Source organism: Hyperoodon ampullatus, assembly GCF_949752795.1.
Source record: "Hyperoodon ampullatus genome assembly, chromosome: 1".
NCBI lineage: Eukaryota > Metazoa > Chordata > Mammalia > Artiodactyla > Ziphiidae > Hyperoodon > Hyperoodon ampullatus.
Genome location: NC_136914.1, coordinates 205,319,535 through 205,347,266, shown reverse-complemented (window position 1 = coordinate 205,347,266; position 27,732 = coordinate 205,319,535). Strand labels below are relative to the sequence as shown.

The 27,732-nt window shown below is 41.6% G+C and overlaps 1 protein-coding gene across 1 annotated transcript in view; it reads right to left on the bottom strand.

The window, feature by feature from the left end:
* Window positions 1–1,391: 1,391 nt before the first annotated feature.
* Window positions 1,392–27,732, bottom strand: part of SORCS3 (sortilin related VPS10 domain containing receptor 3) — a gene marked incomplete at both ends in the record, with an annotated part of 605,319 nt that continues 578,978 nt past the window's right edge. Inside the window, 8 exons of the mRNA XM_079708894.1 lie at window positions 1,392–1,456; window positions 2,228–2,388; window positions 8,153–8,258; window positions 9,228–9,327; window positions 11,090–11,221; window positions 14,959–15,071; window positions 16,700–16,823; window positions 25,330–25,463. Coding sequence (XP_079565020.1) covers window positions 1,392–1,456; window positions 2,228–2,388; window positions 8,153–8,258; window positions 9,228–9,327; window positions 11,090–11,221; window positions 14,959–15,071; window positions 16,700–16,823; window positions 25,330–25,463 — 935 coding nt within the window. The remainder of the gene's footprint in view (window positions 1,457–2,227; window positions 2,389–8,152; window positions 8,259–9,227; window positions 9,328–11,089; window positions 11,222–14,958; window positions 15,072–16,699; window positions 16,824–25,329; window positions 25,464–27,732) is intronic.

Genomic DNA, 27,732 nt, shown 5'->3' with positions numbered 1-27,732 from the left:
AAAGAGAACGCTGGCTTTGAAAGTCACTCGCCCCAGATGCAAGAACTGCCTTCAGGGAACTGAAGGTAGACATTTGACTTTAAGGAAGTTGTGTACTTGTGTACGTCTGACAAGCAAGCGGCACAGCTTTGCGAGAATCAACTTTGACTAAGATCATTAAAGGCTACACCCCTCTGGGGTCTGCAGGGTTTGCACGGTCACAGGATTCTACGAAGGCCAGCTCCCTCCCACCTCTAACTTCTCCCAGGCTGAGGCACTCACTGGGCTTGACCTAGTGCCCAAGGGATTTTTCTGGGGTAAGAATAGCCAGAGAATTCCCCATAAGCATTATTCAATTCCAAGGAATCCAACCGGAAAACAGAATGTCATCTTTTTAGATCCACTGCCTGGGTTTTTTAGAGAAAACCTCAGGCTGATAGCTATCCTCAACCTCATCCTTTTGGAGGGGAAGCCTTGTTTCCCCATCTGGGTTTCAGTTTGAAGTCTGTAGTGGGCTTCATCTGGCAACTTCTTTCACATCACGGATGGAACAAAAAAATAAACCCCTGGGTCTATGATGTCACTCTCGTCCTTCCTTTGCTAGGTGTTTCAAAGAAGCCCTCCCCCCTCCCCCCTTTATATACAGAAATAGAAACCAGCGATGGCAGGGACACAGAGATGCAAGAGATAAGTGTGACAGACAACTGGAGAGCATCCAGAAACCAGCGTCAAGCAGGCCTGGGGGTGGGTCAGCTCTGAAGGTGGGTGCATAAGCCAACAGACGCATCTTTCTTTTTTCTGTTTTCTTTTTTACTAAACATTAAATTATTTCTCAGGAAATAAAGAGCTACTTACATTGTAACTATATACAATAAGCCATCTGCAGCTTGCAATGGACATGCACGGGGCAGGGCCTCTTCCGACAGGTGTGCACGCCTCCTGCAGCTACGCTCACTCCCCACCAACCTTCCTCCTGCAGACCTAACTGGGAAATGGTTTACGTTTTAGGTGCGTGCTGGGAGGGAGGAGGCGGGTACTGGTGATTTGGGCTTGTGGCGTGGGGGAGGATGGGAGGTTAGTGGAAAGCCAACCCAACTTAAAAAATAAAAGGAAAGAAAGACTGCAAGGAAAACAAGATTCCTTGCGCCATCAATGGCAGAATGAAGCAAGAAAGCCATGGGAAGATGCATCCTTTGCCCTTAGCACAAATACAGTCATTTATTCTTTGTGCCTCATTTTAATCAGTTATGAATGCCTTCGCCTCCCAGAACTAAGCATCTGCCTGCTATATATGAAGGGGCCCTTGGTAAACAAAAGGTAAAAAAGACATTTTCATTGTTCCATAATAAGAGTAATAGGAACCATCAAAAATAAAAAGTCAGAAAGATGGTTGACCACGTGGCTTGTTGGTATTAAACACTAGTGCAGTTGGGGATCTCCTTTGTGCTTTCGCTGTTTGCAATGGTGGCAATGCCTCCTGCAGGGGAGAGAAGACAGAGGGAGGTAAGGATGTACCTGTCACCAGGGCGTGGGTCTGTGCTTTATTTATTGCTAAATACCAAGCCACCTTAATGTGTGCTTATGAAATAGGGCACCTGGGTAGTCTATCGTACCAGTTCACTGGCTTACCTTACCTATGTTTAACGTTTGCCATCTCCCACCCCAGCACACAAGGTAGGAGCAATACCTTGCCATCTTATACTCTGCTGATCACAATACTGATAGCCAACAGGTACTGAATACGTATTACGTGGCAGACACTGTGCTAATGATATATATCATTTCATGATCACAACAATTTTATAAGGCAGATACTATTATTCCCATTTCACAGATGAGGAATATGAGACACAGAGAGGTACCAGAGCTAGAAGATTGGTAGAGCAAAAAAATGAATCCAGGGCTATCTGATGGCAGAGTGCCTATTCACGTGATTCTTGGGACATATAATGCTTTTGCTTTATAGAAAAAATAAAGAGAAAGTCCAACAGTAATAGTTGGCCTCATCCCTCTCCCACTCAGACTCCAGCACTTTTGATCTTGATCTACTTCTAAGAGAAAAAAGTTCCACCGATTTCATGTGGTCAGAGGTGGCGGACACTTTAAAACATGATTATGTTGCCGTAGCCAACTGTTTTCTCCCCCACCCTCCAGACTAGTCCTACCTGAAGGACAGGCCACATGGGCTGGCTGACTCAGGGTCTGGAGGACAGAGGACTCAGGAGCCTGGTGACACCAGCACACATACCTATGACCCGGGTGTCCAGCTCTTTGTCCAGCAGTTCCTCGGGCTCGGTGAAGTCACTGAGTGTGATTTTGGGGGCGTTTTCACTTTGGCTCACTGACCCAATCATCTCCTGTTCCTTGTCGTGTTGGACTTGAGCATAGATGTTAATCCAGGGGATTTTCCTACACGGGGCAGAGCAAAATCAGATTACGACCACGGGGCATGCCCGACTGGGGCAACTGGGAATCCTGGGTGATAAGGTGGAGGAAGAAGCTACTTACAGGACCAATGTCAGGGAAAGGGGCTGGCCACCCAGATACTGTCCCCATGAGACCAATGAACACAAGGAGGGGCCCGGGTGCCCAGGGGAGATGTAACCCACAGAACTCTCGGAGGCATGCACCTTCTTCTGAGGCACAAAACCAGCATGTGTAAACAGAAGGGCAATGCTATTGACCAAGTGTGCACTAAACCCTTAAAACATTTACCAGTTATTACGTTTACAAAGGAGCTGGACTTTGAGACTCATAAGGTTGTATCATAGTGAAAAGACAGCTTTTTCTAAGTTTGTATCAGTTTCGTCAATTCACATTGGTTTTCTTTATGAATAGCCAAGAAATAAAAGACTTATAGCCATTGCTACCATTTTTAGAACACCATCCATGGGCCAAGTATCTTAAATACTTCCATAGTCAGTTTCCTCATCTGTTCAATAGGAATAACAATAGCTTTCTTTTAGGAGTGTGGAGAGGATTAAGGCAAGGATTAAGAGAAGCTAAATAACTTCCTTCAAAGGCACAAAGGTAGGAGGTTTGGAAACAAGGCAGACAGAGTTGAGGTTGGAGGAGCAGGTAGGTTCAAACTGAAACCTGCTTGGAGTATTCATCTCCTGACCCATCTCCATCATCTCCTGACCCACTGTGTTCCAGCTTCTGTAGCCTCCTTTGACTTCTTCTAATCCTGCGCTTCTCAAACGTCAATATGCTTATGCCTCACCAGGTTCTTGTTAAAATGCATTTGTTACTCTATAGGCCTGAACTGGATGGGTTGAAATTCTGCATTTCTGCCTAGTACCCAGGTGGTACTGATGCTGCTGGTCTGAAACCCAAACTTTTGAGTTTCAAGATTCTGATACATCAGACTCGTCCCCACCTTGGGGACGAGGTTTGAATCAACTGTTCCCTCTGTAATATACCTCCTTCTACTCTTCTCGTGACGGTGTCTTTCTTGTCCTTCAGAATTTGGCTTACATGTCACTTCTGAGAGGCCTCTCCTGACCACCCACTCTCTCCCATCATAAATATGTAATTATGGGATGGTGTCTATGAAAGAAACGAATAGGGTGTTGGTTTAGGGTGATGGAATAGGCTATGTGTGTGGACTTGTTTTCTGTCTGTCTTTCTCTCCCACAAAAAGCCCCATGTCTGCAAGGTCTACATTTTCCATTTTCACTGCTCTACACTTAACTTAGCACAGTGCTTGGCATGTGGTTTACGTTCAGTATTTGTCAAATAAATGAATAAATGACCTCAAAGCCTATGCTCTTTTTATTTTCATATATTATGTTCTCAAACAAAAAGACCACACTTTTATCTTAGAATTTTACAGGTAGAAGAGCCCTCTCTTACCTCATTAAATGAGGGGGAAATTGGTCCGAAGTCCAGACATTTCATGAAGCTGATTACTGGCAGAGATGTTATTAAAACCTGAGACATCTGACACCTACCCCAAACCAGAACATTCTGTGCGGAATCACTCTGTTGCCCTAGTGCCAACCAGTGGTATTTTCAAGCATCTACATTCCCTTCCCTGCTCTAACCCCACAATGAGGTAGAATGTGAGGCATTTAATAAGGTCTTCCATAGCTAATTTGGAAGGAAAGATCCCAAAAGATGTTTAAAACATGGACAGTTTCTACTTTTCATTTACGTCCAGTTTTCATGTTTTTAATGGTTGCTTTCCATACATTAAGGGAGGTATCCTCCTGACTCCTACTGGTCTAAACCAGCTTACTATAATTTACAAGAACCTTAAGTGAAGAGATTCTATGTGAGGCAGCAAACTGCAGGCTCTCTAAATGTGTGTAATTAAAATTTCATGCTGGCCCTTACTTTCTTCTTATCTAAACAGAAAGGCAGCCAAACGACTTAGATTTCTTCTAGTCATAAAAGTACATATTACTCATGAACATTGGGATCAACTGTAATATTTATTAGGTGCTGGGGGCAGTCAAACCATTCCTGATCACACAAGTCTGGGTACTTCAGAGCTGTAGCCAGAGGTCACTGCCTCCCCTTTCCTGCTTTTTTAATGATTGATACCTGTGAGGATTTGGATAAATTTGCCCTTATAAAGACTGTTCACTTTATTTTAATCTCTGAAAATGGGCATATTTTTTCAATATTTTTAATAGATGGTTGGAAGGGAATGAATTTTATGTCACAACTTGCAGCATTTAAAATTTTTTTCAAATTGCTTTTTATTTCTTAACGCATCCACTTGTAGGACCGTTGAGACAAAAAGTCAAGACTAAACCCTGCTTTTGCAGATAAGAAAGGTGGGAAATGAGATTTAGAGGCATGTCTTGGGCTATACATTCATGTAAATTTTTTTTTTTTTTTTTTTTTTTTTTTTTGCGGTACGCGGGCCTCTCACTGCTGTGGCCTCTCCCGTTGTGGAGCACAGGCTCCGGACGCGCAGGCCCAGCGGCCATGGCTCACGGGCCCAGCCGCTCCACGGCATGTGGAATCTTCCCAGACAGGGGCATGAACCCGCGTCCCCTGCATCGGCAGGCGGACTCTCAACCACTGCGCCACCAGGGAAGCCCTCATGTAAATTTTAATAAGAGGAGTAAGATGGATCAATCCAAGTCACCTATATAAATTTCAGTTTTTATTTGTTATTTCCAACTGTGATTAAGTATTAGAAGTCCGTGGGAGGAATTTAGAGAAAGCAAAGTAGGCTTTGCACTGTGATGAAAGCCTTACTGAAAAAAGACTGGAAGAAATATAAAATTTCAAAAGTTTTCTTGGATAATAAGAAAAAACAAATCTATAGTACAGAAAGAAGGTCTTGTTAGGAAGAGTTTTCAGAAAATAAAAGCCATCTCAAAATGATTTTTAATTATATTGCCTAAGACATCACAAAATAGCAGTCACTATCCAAGAATAAGATCAAATGTGGTCACTTAACAGAGGAAGGAGAATAGAGTTACCATGATCCCCAAGATTCCTTTAAATAATCCTATCTTCCTCTATTAAGTGACTACTTGGGACACTGAGATTGTTTTCAGTGCCTGGCACACAGCAGGTGCTCAATAAATGTTCACTGAATAAATTAATGGCTTAATGAATTAATGCTGGAGATGGTAGAGAGAAAGTTTTGGGGTTTGAAAACAGCACAGCCAGTGATCTGGAAACAGAAACAGAATTACCCTTTCCCTAGCCTGTGCCATCAAAGTGTTTACTAGTCAGCTGTAGCTATTTAAATTTGAATTAATTGAAGTTAAATAAAATTTAAAATTCAGTTTTTCCACCATACCAGTGGCTACTGTATTGGACAGTATAGATTATGGAGTGTTTTCATCTTTGCAGAAAGTTCTATTGGACAGAAATGAAAGAAGCAGAGGAGACTCTAGGAATCATGGATAAGAACCTGACCTTTACTTGTCAGCAAGCTATGCACCCTCCATACAGCCATCACTGGAGTTCCAGGTGGTGAGGAGGGAAAGGAGACCAAAGAAACAAAGGGAGATCCAAAAGGACCTCAGCCAAAGGGCTTGGGCACCGGGAGGAAAACGTCCAGAAAAGGTGACTGGAAGAGAAGAGGTAACTGATGATTGGTTACTCTTTTTCCTTTTTTGTGGTACACGGGCCTCCCACTGTTGTGGCCTCTCCCGTTGCAGAGCACAGGCTCCAGACGCGCAGGCTCAGCAGCCCTGGCTCACGGGCCTAGCTGCTCCGCGGCATGTGGGATCTTCCCGGACTGGGGCACGAACCTGTGTCCCCTGCATCGGCAGGCAGACTCTCAACCACTGCGCCACCAGGGAAGCCTGATTGGTTACTCTTGACTCAAACCGTTTATCCAGTTTGACTAGTATTTGTTTCCTGTATCCCGATTCCCTGCTAGGGACATAGAAAGGGTTGGCTGATATTTGGGGACAATAGAGGTAGAATAATTCAGAGATGCCATTAACTGGCATAGATTCAAGTATTAAAGTCTGCACATTAAGAGATGATGACATTAGTAAGTTGACTATCTATGGAGTTTAGCAACATTTACAAGAGAGCAGAAAACTTTCTAAGTCACAGGGCAGATCTGACTTAATTTGGAGGCACCTGACACAAATACCTCTTTGCAGGACTTCTATTGGCCCTGGTCCTCAGCGAGCATGCAGGTCTAGGAGCCAGAAGGTGATACATTTGGGTTAATTGATCTTCAAGTCCCAGCAACCACCAGGCTTCCCCACAACCAAATCCTTGAATGAACAAAAGTGTGCTTTGTGTGTAACTGAAGTACACCCATAAATGGGTGTTGCTTTGACCAGACTGTTTCTATACTGAATCTTTCCTCGCTCATTGGATATGAAGGCTTTTCCCCTTCTTCAAAGGGAACACGGCAGGTGGGTTGACCCATCTTGATCCAAGAGGATGTGAACTCACATAACTGGTCTATAAATTGAATAGAAAGGTAAACCCCACTCTGTCCTTCTAGTGGAGAGTGTTTAAGAATTCCTGCTGTTTTGGCTAATGCTGAGATGTCTATTGAGTAAAACTGGTGTTTTTAAGCCTGAGAAATCCACTAGAGGAGAGCTGATGGGGGCTGGGGGCGGGGGAGGTAGAGTGAAGCACCTTTACCACTGATATCTTCCAAAATCTAAAAGCATTACCTTCAGAGTCTAGAAAAACTCCCAGGACCAAGTTATACATTCAAAACTCATGTGACAATAATTAATGATATTTTTACTTTACCCAGGCTTCCTATGAAGCACATTTCTATGCCACTGATATATCTGAGCCCTACTATGTGCCAATTTGTAATACAGGAGAAGCCTTTGGGAGGCATGTTATTTATAGCAGTTTAGCTTTTGTGATTTTTTATTATGTACTAGATATAGATATTATTACCTTGAAAACATATAGCAAACCTACAAAGTATTATTGTTTTTCCATTTTACACATTAGGAAATGAGGGCTTAGAGAGGCAAATTCAGTTGCCTAAGGTTGCAAATGTTGAAAGTTAAGATTGGGTCTGATTTTCGAGTTCATACTCTTAACCAGCATATCTCTTGTTAGATGTATTACATTATTCAAATAACGGTACAGAATTATTGATTTCAATTTCTCATTTTTAATAAGTATCCTATTACATCACCCCACCTCTGGCCTTCAAAAATAACTTTTGAATACATGTGGGGTTTGGTTTTCCTGATCAATTTCCCTCTATAAACAGGAAAAATAGGGAGGAGTATAAAATTGTATATTTTGGCATGCAAATTTAAACAGAGATGTTGGATATCAGTAATACAAGGTAAGAAAATATGTGTGTGTGCATATATGCATAATCAGATTTCAGCTGCATTTTCTCCACTTAACCACCCTGAATGGGTGGTAAGCTGTAGAAAAAGATCTCTTAAATATTTGAGACCTTACTTTAGAAACTTAGGTGAGGTTTGAAAACCCCTCAAACTTCTCTTGAAGAGAATTAACTGATTTCATAGGCTACCACTCATTTTCCTAACTCAACATAATTATAAACTGGAGAGCGTTCAGATTCTTAAGCTCCTTTATTCCCTGACCCTAAACCATTCCTGTTCTCCACCAATGCCAAGCAGAGCTTCAGGGACAGTTAACATCACCTATTTAGGATGAGTTTAGTCAGTTACAGGAGGAATCAGCTCCCATGAATCTAGCCCCACGATTAAAACTGAGTGATGGTAGCACATACCTTTTAAATTTGTAGATCAAAAACACAGCCAGGCCGACAAACACCACTGACAAGAGCATAAGCATGGCTGAGCTGCTGTGCCCAGCACTGGAGTCCACCAGTGGAGCTAGGAAGAAAGAACAGACTTGCTCACTTGGAAGCTATTAGCTGGAGGGAGTATCCATTGCAGAAAGGAAGCCAGCTGGTCTCCATCCTTATACCCAGCCTCCAATTGTCCTACATGCTATCTGGGCAGAGGGAGCTTGGCTTCAATGATGAGAATGGTACCCCTGATCTACAGCTTCTTAGGGATCTGCTCTGCCTGGGGAAACTTGCTGCTCCTTGTGTAAACTGTACGCAGCTAAGGGGAGTAGGAATAGGGCTTGAATGTTCTTTCTCTTAGACAGCCCGATTGCCTGTCAACATGATTATAGGTGGCCCATGGGGAACTCTGGATTAAACACTGATGGAGTGTTTCAATCTCTTCCTCTATACGGTTGTGGTAAAACACTGCTGGATGGGTACATTTGGAATCTCCTCATCTGAAAAGTTTTTATTAATTAGAAACGTTTAGCACATAGGCTTTTCCAGAGAGCCAGAGGTGGATGCCCAATGGGACATGCCTTTTTTTATTCCTTTCACAAATCAACCACCTAGAGCTGGTCACTTTTTCTATTTAAGAGTTACACATTATAAATCAAAGACAGTTTTAAGGTTATTTGATCTAGTCTTCCAACCAAGATTCACTGAATCAGAGAATCATAGAAATTAAGAAAGCCTGAGGACTACCTCATATAACCCCAACTGTTATAGATAAAAAAACATAATAAAGTCCAAAGCCCAAAGAAATTGTAGGTTTTTCCCCAAGATCATCCAGGAATTCAATAGCAAAGCCGCTTCTAAGGAAGTCTTCTTGCCACCTTAACAGGAAGCCTCCAGAAAGATGTGATTGATCTTTCTTTGCCATCACCACACAAAGCCATTTACGGGCATTTATGGAAAAGTGTTTGGTAACTATCTCCTCCCTTTTCTCTCCAGGATATCAGAGCACCATACTCATCCCCCCCCAACCCCACGAATCCCAACAGGCACTCACCTAAAGTCAGCTGTGTGACATACACAATGACTTGAATCCCTGGCTTCAGCTCAAACTGGACCAAATTTTGGTTTAGAGCATTAAACAGCGTCTCTACAATCTGGGGAGGAAAAAAAGAGAGAGAGAGAAAGAGAGAGAGAGGCTGCATGGGAAGAAATGTCATGTGACGATGCTCCCTCATGGAATAAGAAACCAGGGTCAATAGGCAAAAAATGACCATGTTCACTCAGAGGACAGGATTTTGGAACATTTTTATCCATTTGGTTCTCCCAGCCCCTAGAGCCCTGTGAAGCCAAGGACACAGCTGGTATTATTTGCTTATACTGGAGAGGAGAGTGAAACAGAGAGAGGAGTGTCCACAGTCACCTAGTGAATTCGAGTTGACAACAGACATAGAGGTTCCATTCAACTCCCAGTTCAGTGCCTTTTAAGCCTGTATAACTTTCCATAGAGAGACCTGTTGTGGGTCCCAATGAAAGAAAGTCAACTGACCAACCGTTAGTTCTTTAATCTGAACAAGCAATATGCACAGGGTAGAGAAGTCCCTGCCAGGATTAAAGCAGGCGCATACACCCCAGCCCACTCCTCTGCTGTTTCTCTTTTAGAGACAATGGGAGGCAAACATTAAAGGAGAAGCTGCCTCCTTTTTAGGGATAATTCTTCCTCTTTACTTTTCCCCAGCAAGTCTCAGAACACGTAACATCGATTTCATCACTGTGTAATTCCCACATGAAAGCTGAGGCAGACTGAGGCTGTTGTCCCTAACTCTTATCTCGCTGTACGCGCCTTAATATCACAGCTGCTATTCATCACCGTAATTACCTATTTATCTAAATGGATGGATATTGTAGCTTCCAAATATAGTTCACACATGCCACTTGCTATTTCAGAGTAAAGAGGTCTTGTAAAAGTGATGTATGCATTGAGAAGCTGAATTTATATCTGGCCAATTTCAATATCAGCCCTGCAATGAAAGGATCCACTTCATTTTCCAGAGAAACTGACCATGATGGCATCTGTGCAGCTCTCAGAGGACTGTGGATGGATGTGGGGATGGGGTGACAGCCAGGTGAGTAGCAGAGGGATGCAGAAGACATCTGTACAATGATTAACTCGTATGGGAGCAAATGTGTTTGATCCACACTGATTTTTAGCAGCCTCCTTCTCACTTATTTCTACTTCTAACTTAGCATCACAGGAGCATGGAAGGGTAAAGCAAAGCACGGCCAATTAAGACCCCAGCAAGAGCAGGAAGAGCAGGAAGAGAAGGAGAACCATGGGACCACCACTGACTTCATTTCTAGGCTAGTATGCAGATCACAAGAACTATATGCCATTTGATAAGGACAGTAAATCACGATCCCTTTTGGGAATGCTGCTTCCTTAGTCAAAGCAAGATGAGGCAATCCATCTCTTTCCAAAGACACATGTTTAAAACCAGTTCATTTTCTTCCTAGAAGCAGAACTTCTATTGACTAGGATCTTTAAAGACAGGAAGCACATTTCCCCAGAAATAGACAGGGAAACTCAAATTCCTCTCTTCATCTCCCCCATCTCTTTTCCCCAGAACAAGTCATTGGGTGAGAGACATGAGCAAGTTGCAGGAATGGCAACTGTTGGAATGAATGACTTCAGGGGTACTCTTCTTTCCTGTGTAGCTGAATGCTCCAGTGTTTATGCATTTGTGTTTATTCTGGGTAAGGCTGATGGCTCTCCAAAGCCCTGGGTGCTGGACAAAGAGTGACAGTCTGATGGACCCATAGGAAAGGGCTCATCTCACTTTTGGGCTGGAAATACTTTGTGTCCCCTTAGATTATGAGGTGGAGGCAAGTCTCCTACCAAGTTAGTTTTCTTTCACTTACTTGTTCCAGGTCCTCTTCATTGCCTTTCCTCCTCTCTGTCAAGTTCTTGGGGGGAAGGATGAACAGCTCTGCGGAAGTGGGGAGGCCAGGGAACACAGCAACTAGGATCTGCTCTTCTGGGATGCTGGTTACCTGCAAAGATGTTTAGACCAAAGAATGGGGGCCTGGAGGAGCCAGCCTTCCCCAAGTCAATAATAAGGATATGGACTATAAATTTTTTTTAAATGCAGCATTTAAGGCACTGTTTCCAATATATATCCAGGCTTCTTTCCTGTTTTCCCCTCCAACTGCTAGGTAGAGAATTATTAGTTTTACTTCCTCCTCTGCTCTTATATACCTTTGTACTGAAACTAAAATACTACTACAAATGATTTTCAAACTATTGTTTCCTGGCAGTATTGGCAAAAGCTCCTCCCATATTTTCCATTTTTCTACACTAAGAGGACTAGAGCTTCTGGCTAAAACATGAACAGACTGGCTGCAAGTGAAGAATAAGAAGTTATAAACAAACATGAGAAAACGCAAATTAAAAAAAAAAGAGCAAAGCAGCTCTTGTTTTCACTTACTAAAGCAGGATTTTTTGTTACCTTACAGTAACTAATACTGGTGAGGCTTCAATTAAGAGGTTTCCTCAACTGTTGCTGGCAGCACTAACAATTGATACATATTGCCAATTTCGTTTTCAAAAGACTTACTGGAAGGTCATAAAAATATTCAGACCCTTCATTCAGTAACTGTAACTTGGAGTGTTTGTCCTAAAGAAATGATCCAAAATATAGGAAAAGCCATATGGAGGAAGAAACACTCAGAACATTATTTATGTCAGATAAATGGGAAAGACTCAAATATTCAAAAAAGTTAAGTAAATAATGGTTATACTACCATTAAGATGATAATTACTACAGTGCGGCAACGTGGAAGAACACTTAATGACAGCTGTATTCTGATCTATTACCTCACATTTCTTTGGTTACAAATCAATAAAAAATAAACATAAAAAATAAAACAAAGCACTAAAAGTTCTGTTAAGATGTTGAAGTAGTGAAAGAATTTTTCTATTCCTGAGTGTTTAGTAAAAGGATTATATTGTTTTTGGATAAAAACTAAACGTAAGCGTCCATCTGAAGGCAAATTCCTTAAGAAAACAAAACTCTGAGTTCTCCTGTGTAAAGAGTAGGCCTGTTCTTTCCTGTGTGTCTCTGGAAGGTCTTTATATCCAGAACAAAACTTCTTCTGTCAATCCAAATACGATATATATAGTTTTTGACTTGTCTGAAACACCTGCCTCCTCCAAGAAGTCTACCCTGACTATCTCGCCTGCAGTGACCTGTTCCGTGTCAGTCTCTCATCCCCAGCACCTCCAGATTACCATGAAAGGAACTTAGATCATGTCCACAGTAACATATGAGTATGTCTGTCTGCTACATTCTTTTCTCTGATAACTTCTTATTATATGTTTGCCCAGACATTCCGGGGGTCGGGGGGCGAACTCTGTGGCTACCTCATTGTTTCAAATGATGCCTGACCCGGAGGAAAGAATAGACACTGGATTGAATAGAAGTGGAGGGGTTGTCTCCCATTAGCTCAGCTCTGATTCTTATTTGGAACTAGAGATTGGAGTTAACGCTCAGGAATGTGATGCAGGAAAGAGAGAGTGCCAACCTGCAGAGAACTAGCAAGCGGCAGTCAGAAGCCTGAAAAGCCCTCCAAAGTGGGGAGGCATCCCCATGCAGCCTAAAGAGGCTTTGCCAGATGCCTCAGTTTCCTACTGGGAGGCAAGATGGCCTTATCCTAACCAGCCAGGGTTAGTAAGTCTCAGAGACCAGACTGAGGTCAGACAATCACCCAGTTGAGAGAAGGGGATGAGCCTATGAGTGTTGTGGCTGGTGTGACCCTGTGTCCCAGGGAAGAGGGGTCTCAGGGTGCATCACTTGCTTAGGGACCTTGGAGGGGCCTAACTCCAGTCGTACAAAATCCCACACAATCCTGGATGTTTCACAGTCGAAGGCATACAGGACCAATGGCATTTTCATCTCTCTCTAGGAACAATCTCTTTATAAAAAGATGTGAGGTGAAGTTCTTCTTGTGGACAGCTCCCCACAGGAATGCTCTCATATCATTCTCTTTGATTTGTGCTTCTTCCTTCCTGGCAGCTCCTTCTCCGTGTCCTTCCCTGGATCTTCCTCTTCTGCTTTGGGAAGCATCAGCATCCATCTCTGCCCTGGCCCCTCTCCCTCTCAGGGTGGGGTGGGGGGATCTAAAGAGCTCCACAGCCTCAGTTCCCACATTGCTACCTTCCACGGAAACCTCACTTGATCCCCAATCCATATCTTCAACTCTCTTGCTTATCTTCATCCAGTTGTTTCTCACGTGCTCCAAATTCATTCAAAAGACCAAATGATTACTGGTCCCCAAGCATGTTTCTCCTACACAGTCACCATCTTGATCAATGGCAAGGAAAACCCTCTCCTTCCTACTCTTAAAATCTGAAAGTTTCTCCCTCCCTCTCATCCACACTGCATTTTATTAGTCACCAATTCTATTGTTCAACCGCCTAAGCAGCCTTTGAATCGTCCCTCTTCAGGATCACAGTAGCCTTTTAACTGGTCATCTTGTGTGAAATCTCCCCCTACACTATTCACTTTCCCACCTCTGGAGCCCATCCTCTGTATTGCCACCAGAATGGGTGTCTGAAACATAAATCTATTGTCAGAAATTTTTACTTATATTGGGTTGGCCAGAAAGTTCGTTCGGGTTTTCCTGTAACATCTGACGGAAAAACCGAAACGAACTTTTTGGCCAACCCAATATAATAAAGAAAGAACACTTCCCAGAGACTACGGGATATATGTCAAACCCCTTTTGGCTTCTCAGACCCTTTACAAACTGACCAATCCATCCCTGCTCAACATCATTCACACCTGCCCTTATAACCTATAGATTGGCTACACTAAACTGCCATGTCCCAAATATGCTGTGCTTTCCACTGAGCCTGGCTTTGCACACGCTGTTCATTCTACCTGAAAGACATCATCCTCTCTCTGTTAACTACTATTTATCCTTTAAAACAGAGTTCAAGTATCCCCCCCAAAGACTATTCTAATAGTTCACAAGTATTTACTGAATCACAAATGTGTGTGAAGCCTGAACTTGCCTGGACAGAGTGAACTGCACTTTTTTCTGTGCTCTTTTGAAATGCTGGCCATGCCTCTACCACAGAACTAGCTGCATATTAGACTTATCTCTACATTTGAATTGACCATGTTTTATTCACTATTATAGTCCAGTGCCTAGGTCTGAGCAAAAGGTTAACAAAACCCTTTCAACTTTCAACTTTGTCTAAGGAAAATATGACCTTGGGCAAACTCTATGACCCCAGAGTCTGCTGCCATGCTCTGTTTCCTGACCTGCAGCCTTCTGATGGCCACATATGGTCAGTGGGAGTCTTGAAGACTGAGTGGTTAAAAAGCAACAACAAAAGCAAGCAAACAAACAAACAAAACCCAAACCTTGGTGGGCAAACAGCCAACCAAATGAATGATATTAGTGAAGACTCAATGAGTGGCCCAGCCATCATTTCATTAAAGGGGTCAATTTGCTGTCTTAGAAAAATTTAGGATTAAGATGGGGCCAATTTCCCATCCTTGAACACCGGATTGATTCTCTGTCTCTGTCTCTCTCCGCCTAATCTCTCCATCTTTCCTTCCCATCCTTCACTTCCCCCATTCTTCTTTTCTCTCTCTCTTTTTACAGAGAAATAATCTTTACTTAACTGCGGAATGGTGGCTTGCATCCATGAAAATGTATTCTGGACCAGAGCATCTTGTTCTTTATTCATAAACATTTAAGCAAAGAAAAAGCCAACTTACTTTCACCAGAGCCCGCTTGATCACATTGGCAATATCTTGCCTCCACTCCGGAATGTCAGGATTGTGGTAATCCAGATTAGGAGAGAATGATAAGAGTTGGGACTGAAAGTATTCTGCAAGGAGAGAGCGTGTGTGAGTGAGGCTGAGAGAGGGTGCGATAGGCAAGGGGACTCCATGATCTTTGTGCTTTAGGGAAAGGGCACAGTCTTTCATGTGGCCTCATCTCAAATTCCTTCCTTTCAGCCTGTCTCTTGGCTTCTAAAACAAAGTGGCATTTGGTGACTGGAAGTAAATTTGTGCTCCTACCATTTTTGTTTGTTTTTAAAATCTTAAGGACTTCTTCTTGTAAATGAACATTATCTGAAATGCAAGAAAATTGTGAAACTCCAGAAGAAGGGGACTTTTGCTGCTGCAGGTGGTATCATGCAGAGGCAACAATAAAGCATTAATAAATGGGCTAGATTAGAATGAAGCCTTTTCTTATCCTTCCCTTAGTTCCATGGATCCGGCTAGAAAAACTGCCTCAGGGGGTTAGAAAACAGGTCAAAACCCTGTATCTAGGGTGTGGGTAACATTCAGTTTCTCAATCTGATTGGTAGGTACGAAGGTCTGTCCACTTTGTGATCATTCATGAAGCTAAAACACTTATGATCTGTGCACTTCTCTGTATTTAAAAACATTTTTTTAAATTGAAGTATAGTTGATGTACAATGTTGTGTTAATTTCTGCTGTACAGCAAAATAACTCAGTTATATACATACTTTTTAATATTCTTTCCCATTATGGTTTATCCTTGGAGGTTGGATATAGTTCCCTGCGTTATACAGTAGGACCCTGTTGTTTATCCATTCTAAATGTAATAGTTTGCACCTAATAACCCCAAACTCCCAGTTACATTCCAATAAGAATGTTTACTTAAAGTCTTCCAGGTGCCCAATGAGAGAGGCTGAGCCTCAAGTTTGCAGAGTTGTAGGAAAAGGCACTCACCTGGGGTGAGGTGGGAGAAATATAGAATGAGTCAGAGGACCACATACCTCACTCAGTACAACTTTCTGGAAAACCCTGGTATAGTGGCTGTTTTTAGGGTATGTGGGAGGTTTGTGGGATGGTGGTAGAAGCACAATTTGATTTAAAAGAAATTTAATAATTAAGAGTGGTTCTCCAGGATTGAGAACAGAATCGTGGCCCTATTTACCACTCTCCTGCCTTGCTCTGTCTTTCTATTCTCAGCCTTAGTCTCAGCCTTTGCAGCCAAAGATCAGAATTTCTAACAACAAAGAAAACACATCAGTTATGTGTAGTTCATCTCAGTACCTAAGCTGTGAGTTCTTCAAGAGCAGGGACCGTGACTCCTCTAGCTTTTGAAATCACTGGTCCCCATCCTAACAAAGAATGGATGCCACATGTGTGTGAGAGACACCTTGGCAGGTCATCAGATCTAGATGCTTCTATGATAGTCTTTCCAGCTCAACATTCCTTCAACTTATGATATATCTCTGTCTAATGAGACCGTCAGGTTTTGAGGCAGACACATCACAGAAGACAAGAAATGCCTGTCCGTGATCTGCTTCTCTAACAACCTCCGTATGTATTCAAGAACAAGGTAAGAAGTAGGTTTGGATACCTTTTGTGGACCTACCTAATTTTCCTATGCCCTGGGGCATTTCCAAAGCAGTCAGCGATTGCTGCTATGGTGTATGGAGGGGATTGGCTGGGCAGGAGGGGGCATCACGGGGCTTACCGTGAACTGCGATATCTTTTGTGTCCTGGATGAGGGCATTCCCAGCAGCCACCTGGACAGTGATGGTATTGGTTCCCTCTGCTAGGAATGTGAAGGAAATGCTGCTGTCCAAGGTGATGAGGGGCTAAAAGAGAGAAGCAGGGACACTTATTTAGTCCTTTATGGCATATCAGATTCCCTCCTTTCCTGTAAATCTCAGACTGTCACCAATCTGCATAGCATTTGCATATCCCCAAGGGATCCTAGCTTGAAAAAGGAAAAAAAAAAATGCACAGCTTTCTAAAACTGTGATTGTATATCCAGGAAGAGCATTAATATACTTGAAATGCACTGTAAAATGTTAATTCTGAGAGATGAAGCTAAGACTGGGCACCCTGGATTTTGCATGTCATTCTATTCCTTCTCCTGGGGCAAAGTAGAAGCATCTTTTGTAATCTATTCCTAATGACTCTGGGAATAGGCGATCACTTTTCTCTTTTCCTCTAATATTCCATGTCACTTATATTTTCATCCTGTATTCCATCGGGCTGTAAGATTTTTCAGAGAAGTGACCACATTTTATTTATTTTTGTATCAACCACCCTTGGCAAATTGTCTTACATCTAGCAGAATCCGTATATAACTTGGATGTATGGTCATATTATTGACATTTTGTTTGGCCATATCTGTGCTTTCCATTGCAAGGTATTTCTAACAATTTAAATAAGTTGGAAAACATATAAACATGCATATCTGTGCTCACTTTTTAATCTTTTTCCCTTTTCTGTTTTCTTTCCTTGATCATAACAGACAGGGACTTGTCAAGGATAAAGAAAGAGAATAAGCATATTTTTTTTTCTTGGGAATTAGGATCTTGATAGAAGCAGGTGCTTACTGGAGAGAAGAGAATGCAGACTCTGCAACTGAAGAGTCATTATTCAGTGATTATCTTGAAGCCAGTGCCCTCGCGAGTTATCTGGTGTTTGCAAGGTAAGACATATTAGTAGGAGGCTTCTCTAAGGCAGCTCATGAAGAGATGTCACAAGTGCAGATGAGCAGACCCCTCTCCTCTCTGTGTGTTAGGACGACAATAGGATAGAGTAATGATGTAGGCAGGTGGGGATGTGTAGAGTTTCCCTTTTAAAATGTGGGTATCGGCCAGTGTTCACACAGCACACCCGTGCACCTGGACCTTGCAGAGGCTCAGAGAGGCAGCTTTCAGACAGCGTCCCACCTGCAAGACTGAAATTCCTTTCTAGCTCAGAATTTTCAACAGGGCCTCTGAAACAATAATTTGATTTCTTGACTTAATATTCTATTGCTCTATTTTATGACCAGGCTGATGGCTGGAGTTGGACAGGATTAGAGATATTGCCCTAAGCTTTCTGACACCCTTTCTTCTCTGCTTGCTAAATGAAAGAAAGAAGTGAGTGCTGAAAGAGTTACACTCTTTATCTTAACTAAGGGTAAACCCCAGAGCCCAAGCATGCTTCGCCATACTTATGGCTCTGTGATGATACGCACAAGGGTGTGGCCTTATTAATTAAACAACAAATGAGGTACAAGTAGGTTCTGTGATGAAAATCAACTCCCATGGGCCAATAGTGGCTGGTTAGTGTCCTGTGTTGAGAAGGAAGCTGAAGTCAAGTTGGGCTCAGCATGGCAATGTCAGCCACTGACATGGAATAAAGGAAGAATGTGTGCCACTGAGTTGCCATCTTTAGTATAACAAGAACAGAGACTTGATACTCTGGCTCTGTTACTATTTTAATGAATTGCCTTGGGCAAAATTTGTCCCCACTGTGTGCCTTAGGTCTTTATCTTTTAAATTAAAGGTTTGGGTTAGAAGTTGTGAGGACTCATTCAGAAATCAGAACACATAGGATTGATGAACGGCTTTTGGCAAAGTTTCTAGTTCCTACCAGTCAACTAATTACGACTTACCTGTCAGAATACCTTCAACTGCTTCAGTACCTAGGTCATATTCTTTGGAAGGAAAATGAGATACCTCTATATACCAAACACAATGGCTAAATTTTCTTTAAAAATAATAATATCAAATATTATTGTGGATGTGGAGCAACTGGAATCCTCATACATTTTTGGTGGGATGTACAATGGTGCAACGATGTAGGAAAAGTTCAGTTTTACAAGAAATTGCGATAATTTTTTCCAAAGTAGTTGTAACATTTCATATTTATGACTTAGCAATTGAAGTCCTGGGGATTTAGTCAAGATAAAAGAAAATATCCACAAACAAAAGAAAATGCTTATAACAGTACATTCATACTAGCCAAAAACTGAAAAGAACCTAGGAGAATTTATCAATAGGAAAATGAATAAACAAGTCATAGTATATGCATATAATGAACAGAAAAGAACAAATATTGATATACACAACAGTATGGATAAGTCCCAAAACCATAAGAAATGAAAGAAGCCTTATATGAAAGAATTCACATGGTATGATTACATTAAAAGAAGTTCTAGAAAAGGCAAATCTAATTCATGATGAAAAAAATAGTGACTGGTTCTGGAGGTTGGGGTGGGAATTGACGAGGGGCATGAGAGAACTTTTGGGAGTGATGCTAATATTATATATCTTGATAGGAGTTTGTGTTACAGGTATATGCCTTTGTTAGAACTCAGGAGCTACACACTTCAGATCTGTACATTTCATTGTTGATACATTTCATATCCACCTGGGGGAAAAAGTATAAACAAATAAAGGACTCTAGCTAATGATTTGCCACCTAAAGCATTTAGGACAAAGCATGTAAGTGCCTGAAATAAATCAAAATTTAAGATCCGTTGATGGCTGAAGAGAGGGATGGACAGATAAACAGACATGATAAAACAAGCACAGTAGATGTTAATGATAGAATACAGATGGTGGGTATGTGAATGTTCACTTCAACTTTAGTTTGTGTTTGAAGTTTTTAATAATAAAATGTTGGGAGAGAAACAAAACAAAAAAGGAATAATTGATGTGGTGTTTTTTTGTTTGTTTGTTTTTATGATCCCATGAATTGCTCTGACCATAACTATATCACATTGTCCTTCCATTTTGGTTACTGCCCTCAGCTATCTCTAATCTCTCCCCAGCTCTCAGCCCCAGAATACTTTTCTCCACTAATGGTTGTCTCTTCAGGGAATCTGTACAACTACCGTGTCATCTTCTTCAGCTTTCAGGGGTCTACACGGCCCCCGCTCTCCTTTCTCTGCACACTCGTCTTATCTTAGGCTTGGGTGATGGTGCTGTGCCCGGCAATGACATCTCTTTCTGAGAGGAGTGGAATTCCTCCTGTCCCAGCAGATTTGGTCTCCTCTTTATCTGGTTGCTTTCCTAGCAGATCCAGGAACCAAACAAGGATGCAAGTCTGCAGGACAAGGGAATGCCATCTGAGGTGGAAGGGAGCATGCCATCCCACCAGCCAGTCAGGGCTCTGAGCCACAGCAAACAAACTGTGTTGAATGTGAACACTTGGCCCCCAGGTAACAGGCCCCAGGCTTCCACCCTAGGGAAATGGCAGAAGCTAATTTTGTTTTCCAAATTGCTTTTGTTTTTCATCAGCTGTTGTGACATCATGGCTGATTTCACCTTCCTTGCGAAGCAGGAACACTCCACGGGATTCTTGAGTTCTTCACTGGCCACCCATGTCTAGCGCACAACACTAAATTAAATCAAGTATTTTAAGGTTCATTTACTAACTCTGCTAGGCAAGCAGACACATTTATTAAGCCAGAGCTCTGTTAATCCCAGCAAAATCCCCACAAATCCAACAGGCGGCCAGCTGACTTCTCCGTGTTTTGTCCAAGCTGCAGGGCCAGCCCACAGCAAGGCTCATGTCCTGCCTAGGCTGCAGGCTGCATCCCTGCCCACAGAGGATCCCTCATGTGCAACAGGTCATGTATTATCCACTAAGCCCAGCAAGCCATCAATGAAGCTCTGAGTAACTAGTTAGGAGATTCCCACGTGACTAATGGATCAGGGAGCTTCAGGGAAATGTTTGGATGCAGCCTACACCAGATTCCCAATACACAGTAAGTCAAGTTAATATCGAACATTATAAAATCCCCACAATTTAAATGTATACCTTGATAAAACCTTCCATTCCTAAATTGGACAGACTATGTAATCACTACACTTGCCTCACTTAAAACCTTCAGAAGATTACATATGTGGAAAGTGCTTTACTTGATGAAGCGGAGAAGGCAAGCTATATAATTGTGGATATGCTATGATGAGAACTACATGAGAGAAAAGTCTAAAATACATAAAAAGACCAAAAATAAATAAAGTAAATAGACCTAAATATGTGTTACAACTATGGGAGTATTTTGAAAATTTACAGTTTTGGGGGAAAAAATTCCCTCAACCCCCCCCACACACACACACATACACCCCTGTAAAAACTCTTCAAAAGTATCTCATTGTTGAAAATATCACTGTCCATGAATCTGGTTCTATCTTCCACTATCCTATCCTAAATCTAAGTTTCTATGACAAACTAAAACACATCCGGTTATGTCATTCAAAGCCATTTGTCATCTATCCTCCCCAGTTTTAGTTTTTTAGGCAATTTCTCCCCAAATGAATCCCTCTTTCATAGTGTCTGTCTACACAGAACACAAACAGGCCCAAAGCCTTACCAGTGGGCACAAATCCCTTCCCCTCCCCTCTGGCCTCAATTCTACCACTCCTTCAATGCCAGCTTAGGACCAGCTTCATACACAACTTGCTCCAAGACCAAGAAGCCCTGCATCCATCACCCCCTAGGCTGCCTGGCTGGGCCAGTAATGTTACATTCCTATTACCATTCCTTACAGCATCTATTCTGGGATGTTAACCTCATCTTCTTGAATAGATTGTTTCTTAAGGGCAACAAATGGAATTTATACTGCTTTGTGTTCCTCATAAGATCTACCACAAAATACAGGTTCTCGAGAAAGATCCACAGAGCTACTGATACAATTTAGCCTCTCCCGCTGATAGACTTGTAGGTAGATGGGCCTATAGTTGGATTTCAGGAATGCTTGCTCCCTTCTCTTTATTCGTACATCATCACACTTGCTCACCGATCATTGTGTGTGTGTGTGTTCATCTTGCCTTCTCATCAGGATTGTAATCTCCTTGAAGATAGAGACAAGATTGTAAGTGCTCTTCTATCCCTAAGGGCACCAAGCAGAGGGCTGGCTATAAAGGTTTGTGGGGAGTCAACTGATTCTTATTGGGAGGTTGATTTAATTCAACCACCTGGGCAAACCTGTCCAATCCAATTCACCTGATCACAACACATAGAAACAGACACACATATACGCATACACAGGGGATAATTTCTCCCTCATCAGTGATGTTCTGATGATCAAATAATATATATGGGGCTTCCCTGGTGGCGCAGTGGTTGAGAGTCCGCCTGCCGATGCAGGGGACGTGGGTTTGTGCCCCGGTCCGGGAGGATCCCACATGCCGCGGAGCAGCTGGGCCCGTGAGCCATGGCTGCTGAGCCTGCGCGTCCAGAGCCCGTGCTCTGCAACAGGAGAGGCCACAACAGTGAGAGGCCCGCATACCGCAAAAAAAAAAAAAAAAAAAAAAATATATATATATATATATATATATATATATATATATATATATATATATATATATATATATATATATATGAAGAGCCTTATGCAAGGCCAATGCTAGAAAGAAATGCTCAAATTTAGTTTAGCTCCTTTTACAGATCGGTTTGTTCATCAAAGGTAACCATGTAGCTCGACACTCAGAGCACTCACCAAGACACCCAAAGACACTCATTCATTTGCCAGGAAAATACAATGCTCACTAGATCAATTTCTGGGCACTGTGGCCACATTGATGTGTTTCTGTCATGGTGCTAGCAAAAGCATTGAAAATGTGTCTCTTTTAAAAGGATGGAATAACCATGCTTGAAGGTGGGAGAGAAATCTCTAGAACCATGTCAGATTTGCCACTGAGATGTAGATGTCACTGATGCAAAGGATGAGCACAGCAGTGACTGGATGTGTTTTAAGCACTTAAATGCCATTCTTTACTTAATCCTCAAAGCAATATTAGAGTGTAGTAGCTACCAGTCTTATTCTGACATCACAATGAACAAAACTAAGGCACAGAGAAATTACCTGATTTAACAAAAGGCATACAGCAAGGAGAATCTGAGTCTGGACCCCAACCCAGGTTTGTCTCATTTCAAAACCACTCTGTTCCAATGCCTCTAATGTACTATCATTCTCTTGGTTCTTTGGGAAGAAAAAACCAACTAGTAAGACCTTTGAGATCTTGGGTATTTATTTGTACAGCACTTTATGCTCAAGTTTATAGATGGAAATTCCTAATCTAAGAAGTACTTCAGGTCATCCTCAATTAAAAAAATAAAACTATAATGCCATTCTGCAATTTTAAAATTTCCCTCTCATAATACAGATTAGATAGATAGATAGAGAGATAGATAGATAGAAAGATATTTCAAATAATAACTCAATGATGTTCGTGGATTAGATATTAGTATCCTTGATTTAGAGAAAACAACACTGAGCTTCAGATCAGGTGATTGTTCAAACTAATAGATAATTGTTAGAGAAACAGAAACTAGACTCTCCAATCACTTTGTCCACTTCTCTGTTGATCAAATATTTATTAGACACTGTCTGGTATTTCAGGCCTTAGAATAAACACCCAAAGAAAAAAATGGTGCTATAGAGAAACACTGTCTTCAGTTCCTTGTGAGCTGTTGAGTAAATCACTGGGTTCATGACGGCCAAGAACTGCCCTCCCTACACACAGTTGTTTCCCAGTAAAGATCAACAGGTGAACAAACACTAACAGAAAAGAACTCCCTGGCTGGACAGCCCAAACCTCACATCCTCAGAGGTGAAATGAACTTAAAATCCCTCTCTTTCTGATGTTCTCCTCCCAGAAGATTTTCTCTTTTTCTTTCACCATGTATGTCTGCTGGTGTTTAAAGCAGAATTTTAGAGTCTGTGATCTCCAAACAGAGTGATGCAGAGAAAGCATCCTGGGGCTGGGGGGTAAATGGTAGATGGGAATTAGGAGACCTGGGTTTAGGTCTGGCTCGACAGCTAACCAGCTGTTTGACCTTAGGATGCTCATCTCACACAGGGAGCTTCACTTCTCTAATACACTAAATGGGGAATCTCACTAACTAACCTTATCTATTATCTTGGTGAATAATAACACCAGAAATGCAAAAGCATCATAGTCTATACTAAGAACTTGAAAGTCTACAGCACAAATGATGCAAACAGGAAATTGTCCCTTGGGTCCATAAATCTAATTCAGTCTTTTATCAAACCATCCTAACTGTCAGTTTTTATACCAAAATAGAAAGCATCCATTTAGTGAGTAAACTAGTCTGTGCCAGGGAGATACATAGTATCTTACTTAGTTTTCACAAAAATCGAGATGATGCAGGCATTATTCTCTCCAGTTTGCTGTTGAGTGAATTAAAGTTTAGGTCAAATCACTTGATGAAGCTCACATAATAAACATGTAGCAGTGCTAGAAACCTAACCCTTGTCTCTCTGACCCCAAGGTCCATATTCTTTCGATCAAATCATGCTACCACCCTGGAAAAGAGCAGAGTTTACAACATTGTAAATCAACTATACTTCAATATTTTTTTTTAATTTAAAATAAGAGCAGGGATGAATCATCTCTCACTCTTACCATACAAGAGCTGAAGTTCTCTTTGGTCATCTCGTAACAAACAAACAAAACTGGCATTGTTCCATTCCTTTTTAAAAGGAATTACTACACCAGCAACTGAATATTTATTTCCCCTTTCTTTAGATATCCAGCATTTCTGAGTCTGATATATCTTTCATACATTTTTTTTTTTAAAGTAAAGGTCTAAGATGAGCAATACCAATCACATCAAGAATGACTAAAGAAAATGCAAAGACAAAAACAGGAAGAGCGAAAAACATGAAGCCCTTAAGCTGAGGAACCCTCAGCCAAACTGCCTTCAGCTTCTGTTGTACAAGTGTGGTTATTCTTGAAAAAGCTTCATCACCACCAGTTGCCAGGAGTAGGGAGTATCTACAAAGTTCAGAGTTTGGCCCTTAAGTCCCTTTCTTTGAGACTTGGCAACATCAGTACCATGCCTAAGAAGAACATCAGTACCTGGCCCTAATAGAACACCTAGTAGGTCTTGCTAAAGATGCTTTACGTGCATTATTACCCCATTTGACTTTCACTGCCCTGCATTTAGATATCTAATTCACGTTTCACAGATGGTGTCACTTAATTTCAGAGATGCTAAATGACTTTCTTGATATTATACAGCAGGTGAGTAGAAAGGCTGGGATTAGAACAAAATGGAGCAACACCAATATTAGAAATATTGGTTAGAGGAGCAAGAACAACCAGGTTTGTACAGATTCTCCAAGTACCCTTTCTTCCTTAGGATTATTTGAACTTTCCCTATTATAACGACGAACTTGCTGTAGGAGGGTATGTCATATTCAATTACGTGGATTCATAGCTTCATTAAGTATCCCCTATTGCCTACATCCCCCCCTCTGCCCCCCCCAACATCAACACAGAATTTGGAACATGGGAACATTCAGTATAGACCTAAGCACACACCAATCAGAAAGGGCCAAACCTTTGTACTATTGCCGAACCACCAGAAATAGGTAAGGGTCCCCAGTTGGCTGGGCCACACAACTGCACTGATGTTGACCTCCTTATTTCTTATGGCAACAAATGGAACTCGGAGATGAACATGCTCCACGGGACCTAAGGGAACGAGGAGAACAATGTCAATGTTTCTATTCCTGGAACAAACAAACAATCACACTCCCAGATGCTAAATCTTAACCTCTATTACCATCACCTATAATAAAACAAGGATTGCAGACTCACAGATGTTGAGAAGTGTGTGTGTGTGTGTGTGTGTGTGTGTGTGTGTGTACTTGAAACGAAGTACCGTGTATAATAGGGAACTCAAATCAGGCTTCAGGTTTTTTCAGTGACATCTGAATTTAATTTCCATCCGATGAGCCCAACCTCGAATGCTTATGAACCTCCAGCCCAAGGACAAAGCTAGTTTACTGGACACTTAGTCAATAAATAGGAAGATAAAGAGTGGTCTCTTGCACTTCTGCCAATTAGCCTGTATTGTGATTGGGGGTCAGTTCATTGTATGGAGGGCTCCGCCATTATCCTCAATTGTTAATTGCTCCCATCTTGTTCAACAATCGGCCATTGTGCCTGTCATCTGCAACACTCAGTGGGTATCATTCAGAAGCTCGCAAGGCTGCTTTATAGAAAGGAAAAAGCCCATCTCCCTAAATTGAAGGAGAAATAAGTGCCAGGTTCCCAAATAATAATTTAAAAAGCTGCTTGCCAAAAGGTGACCAAGCTTCTATTTTTTTTTCTTCCTCAGAAAACTGATGTAAGCAGTCTCAGGTTCTAAACTAGCAAGTAAGAGAATAGATTGGAACCCACCCTATGCATACTAAGTGAGGATTTTAATTTAATTCATTTCCAAAATAACGTGAGAAGAGGGAAATGCTGTTGGAAAATGTTAGTGTATCAGCATTGCCTTTGTGGGTTAGATTGGTTATTTTTTAACTCTGTGGGATTTTCTCCCCCACCCTTACCCCTTTCTTTTTCCTTTTTGTTTTCTTATTTTCCTGCCTACTTCCTTTCCTCCCTTTCTTCCCCTCCTTATATCCTTCCTACTTAGCCAAATCCAATTAAAATCTTCTAATTACCTGTCCACACTAAGTCAGAGCACATTTTCCTGGTTTCCACCATGATAGTGTTGATGAGCTAAAGTGACTAAAGGTCACAACTATAGCATGGACAGCTCTTTAGCCTGGGGGCCTTGAGTTCTTCTCATGGGTGGGGCATTTTCCAGGCCACTCAGCCCTCACTACTGATGTCTTGGGTTATTTTGGAGACAGCTCAGTTTAAAGGGAAGAAAACAGATGGATACTTTTCACTTCTGCTCCTGTTTAATTTTAGATGTATGACCTTTTCCTCTATCTTACAGAACCTTGACTCTACACAGACTCTTATGCTGTCCCCTGCCTTCCTTACAGTAATAAGAACATATGAAAGTGATGTGTGGATGTTAAAGGTATCATATAATTAATTATGTGCTGACACTGTTTCCACCACCACCACTACCACTACCACCACATCATTGCTGTTCCTGTGTATCATTGTGTAGAAGTCCCTCTTGGGAGAGTGAGCTTTCTGAGTCTCACTGGTACCTCCTATGTTGTAAGTAAATTTATATTCGGATAAAAGGTGTTTGGACAGGGACTGATGTTTGGGTGAGGAGATTAGCCAGACTGGCTTGCCACCTCCCAGATGATATTTTCCTGAACAATCAACAAGTGAATCTGTGTATCTACAGTGTGAAAATATTCTTTGCCTACTGCTCTCTCACCTGACCCCAGACATACGGCCCCTCAGGATTTCTTTCAACAAATAATTTCAAACCTGTCACTTCAGATACACATTTGGCTGAAGGTTTAATTATTTTCAATGAGTAAATCTGTTTAATTATTTTTGTATGGTTTGACTGTTGCTAAGAATAAACACACACACACACACATACACACGTGAGAAAATACCACCTACTTTTCATTGCCTTATTTACTCATTTTTAGGAGTTTTTCTGGTTTATCTCTCTTTGTTGTTTGTGTGTTACTGATCATTGTGGAAGAGAATGAGGTAATGGGAAGGGGGCCCTGGCCAGGTCATGTCCTAAGAGGGAGATAAGGAATCTGGGTCTTATTTTAACACCTCAGAGTTGTTCTTCATGCCCAGATCCACATCCCTCATTCTTCTCCTGCTGGGAAAGGGGCCCCTTTTAGGCTCAAAGTCAATGCTTCTTTTTTTTTTTAATTGAGGTATAGCTGATTTACAATATTGTGTTAGTTCCAGGTGTACAGCAAAGTGATTCGGTTATACACATATACATATATATAGATATTCTTTTTTTCCATTCTTTTCTGTTATAGGTTATTACAAGATATTGAATATAGTTCCC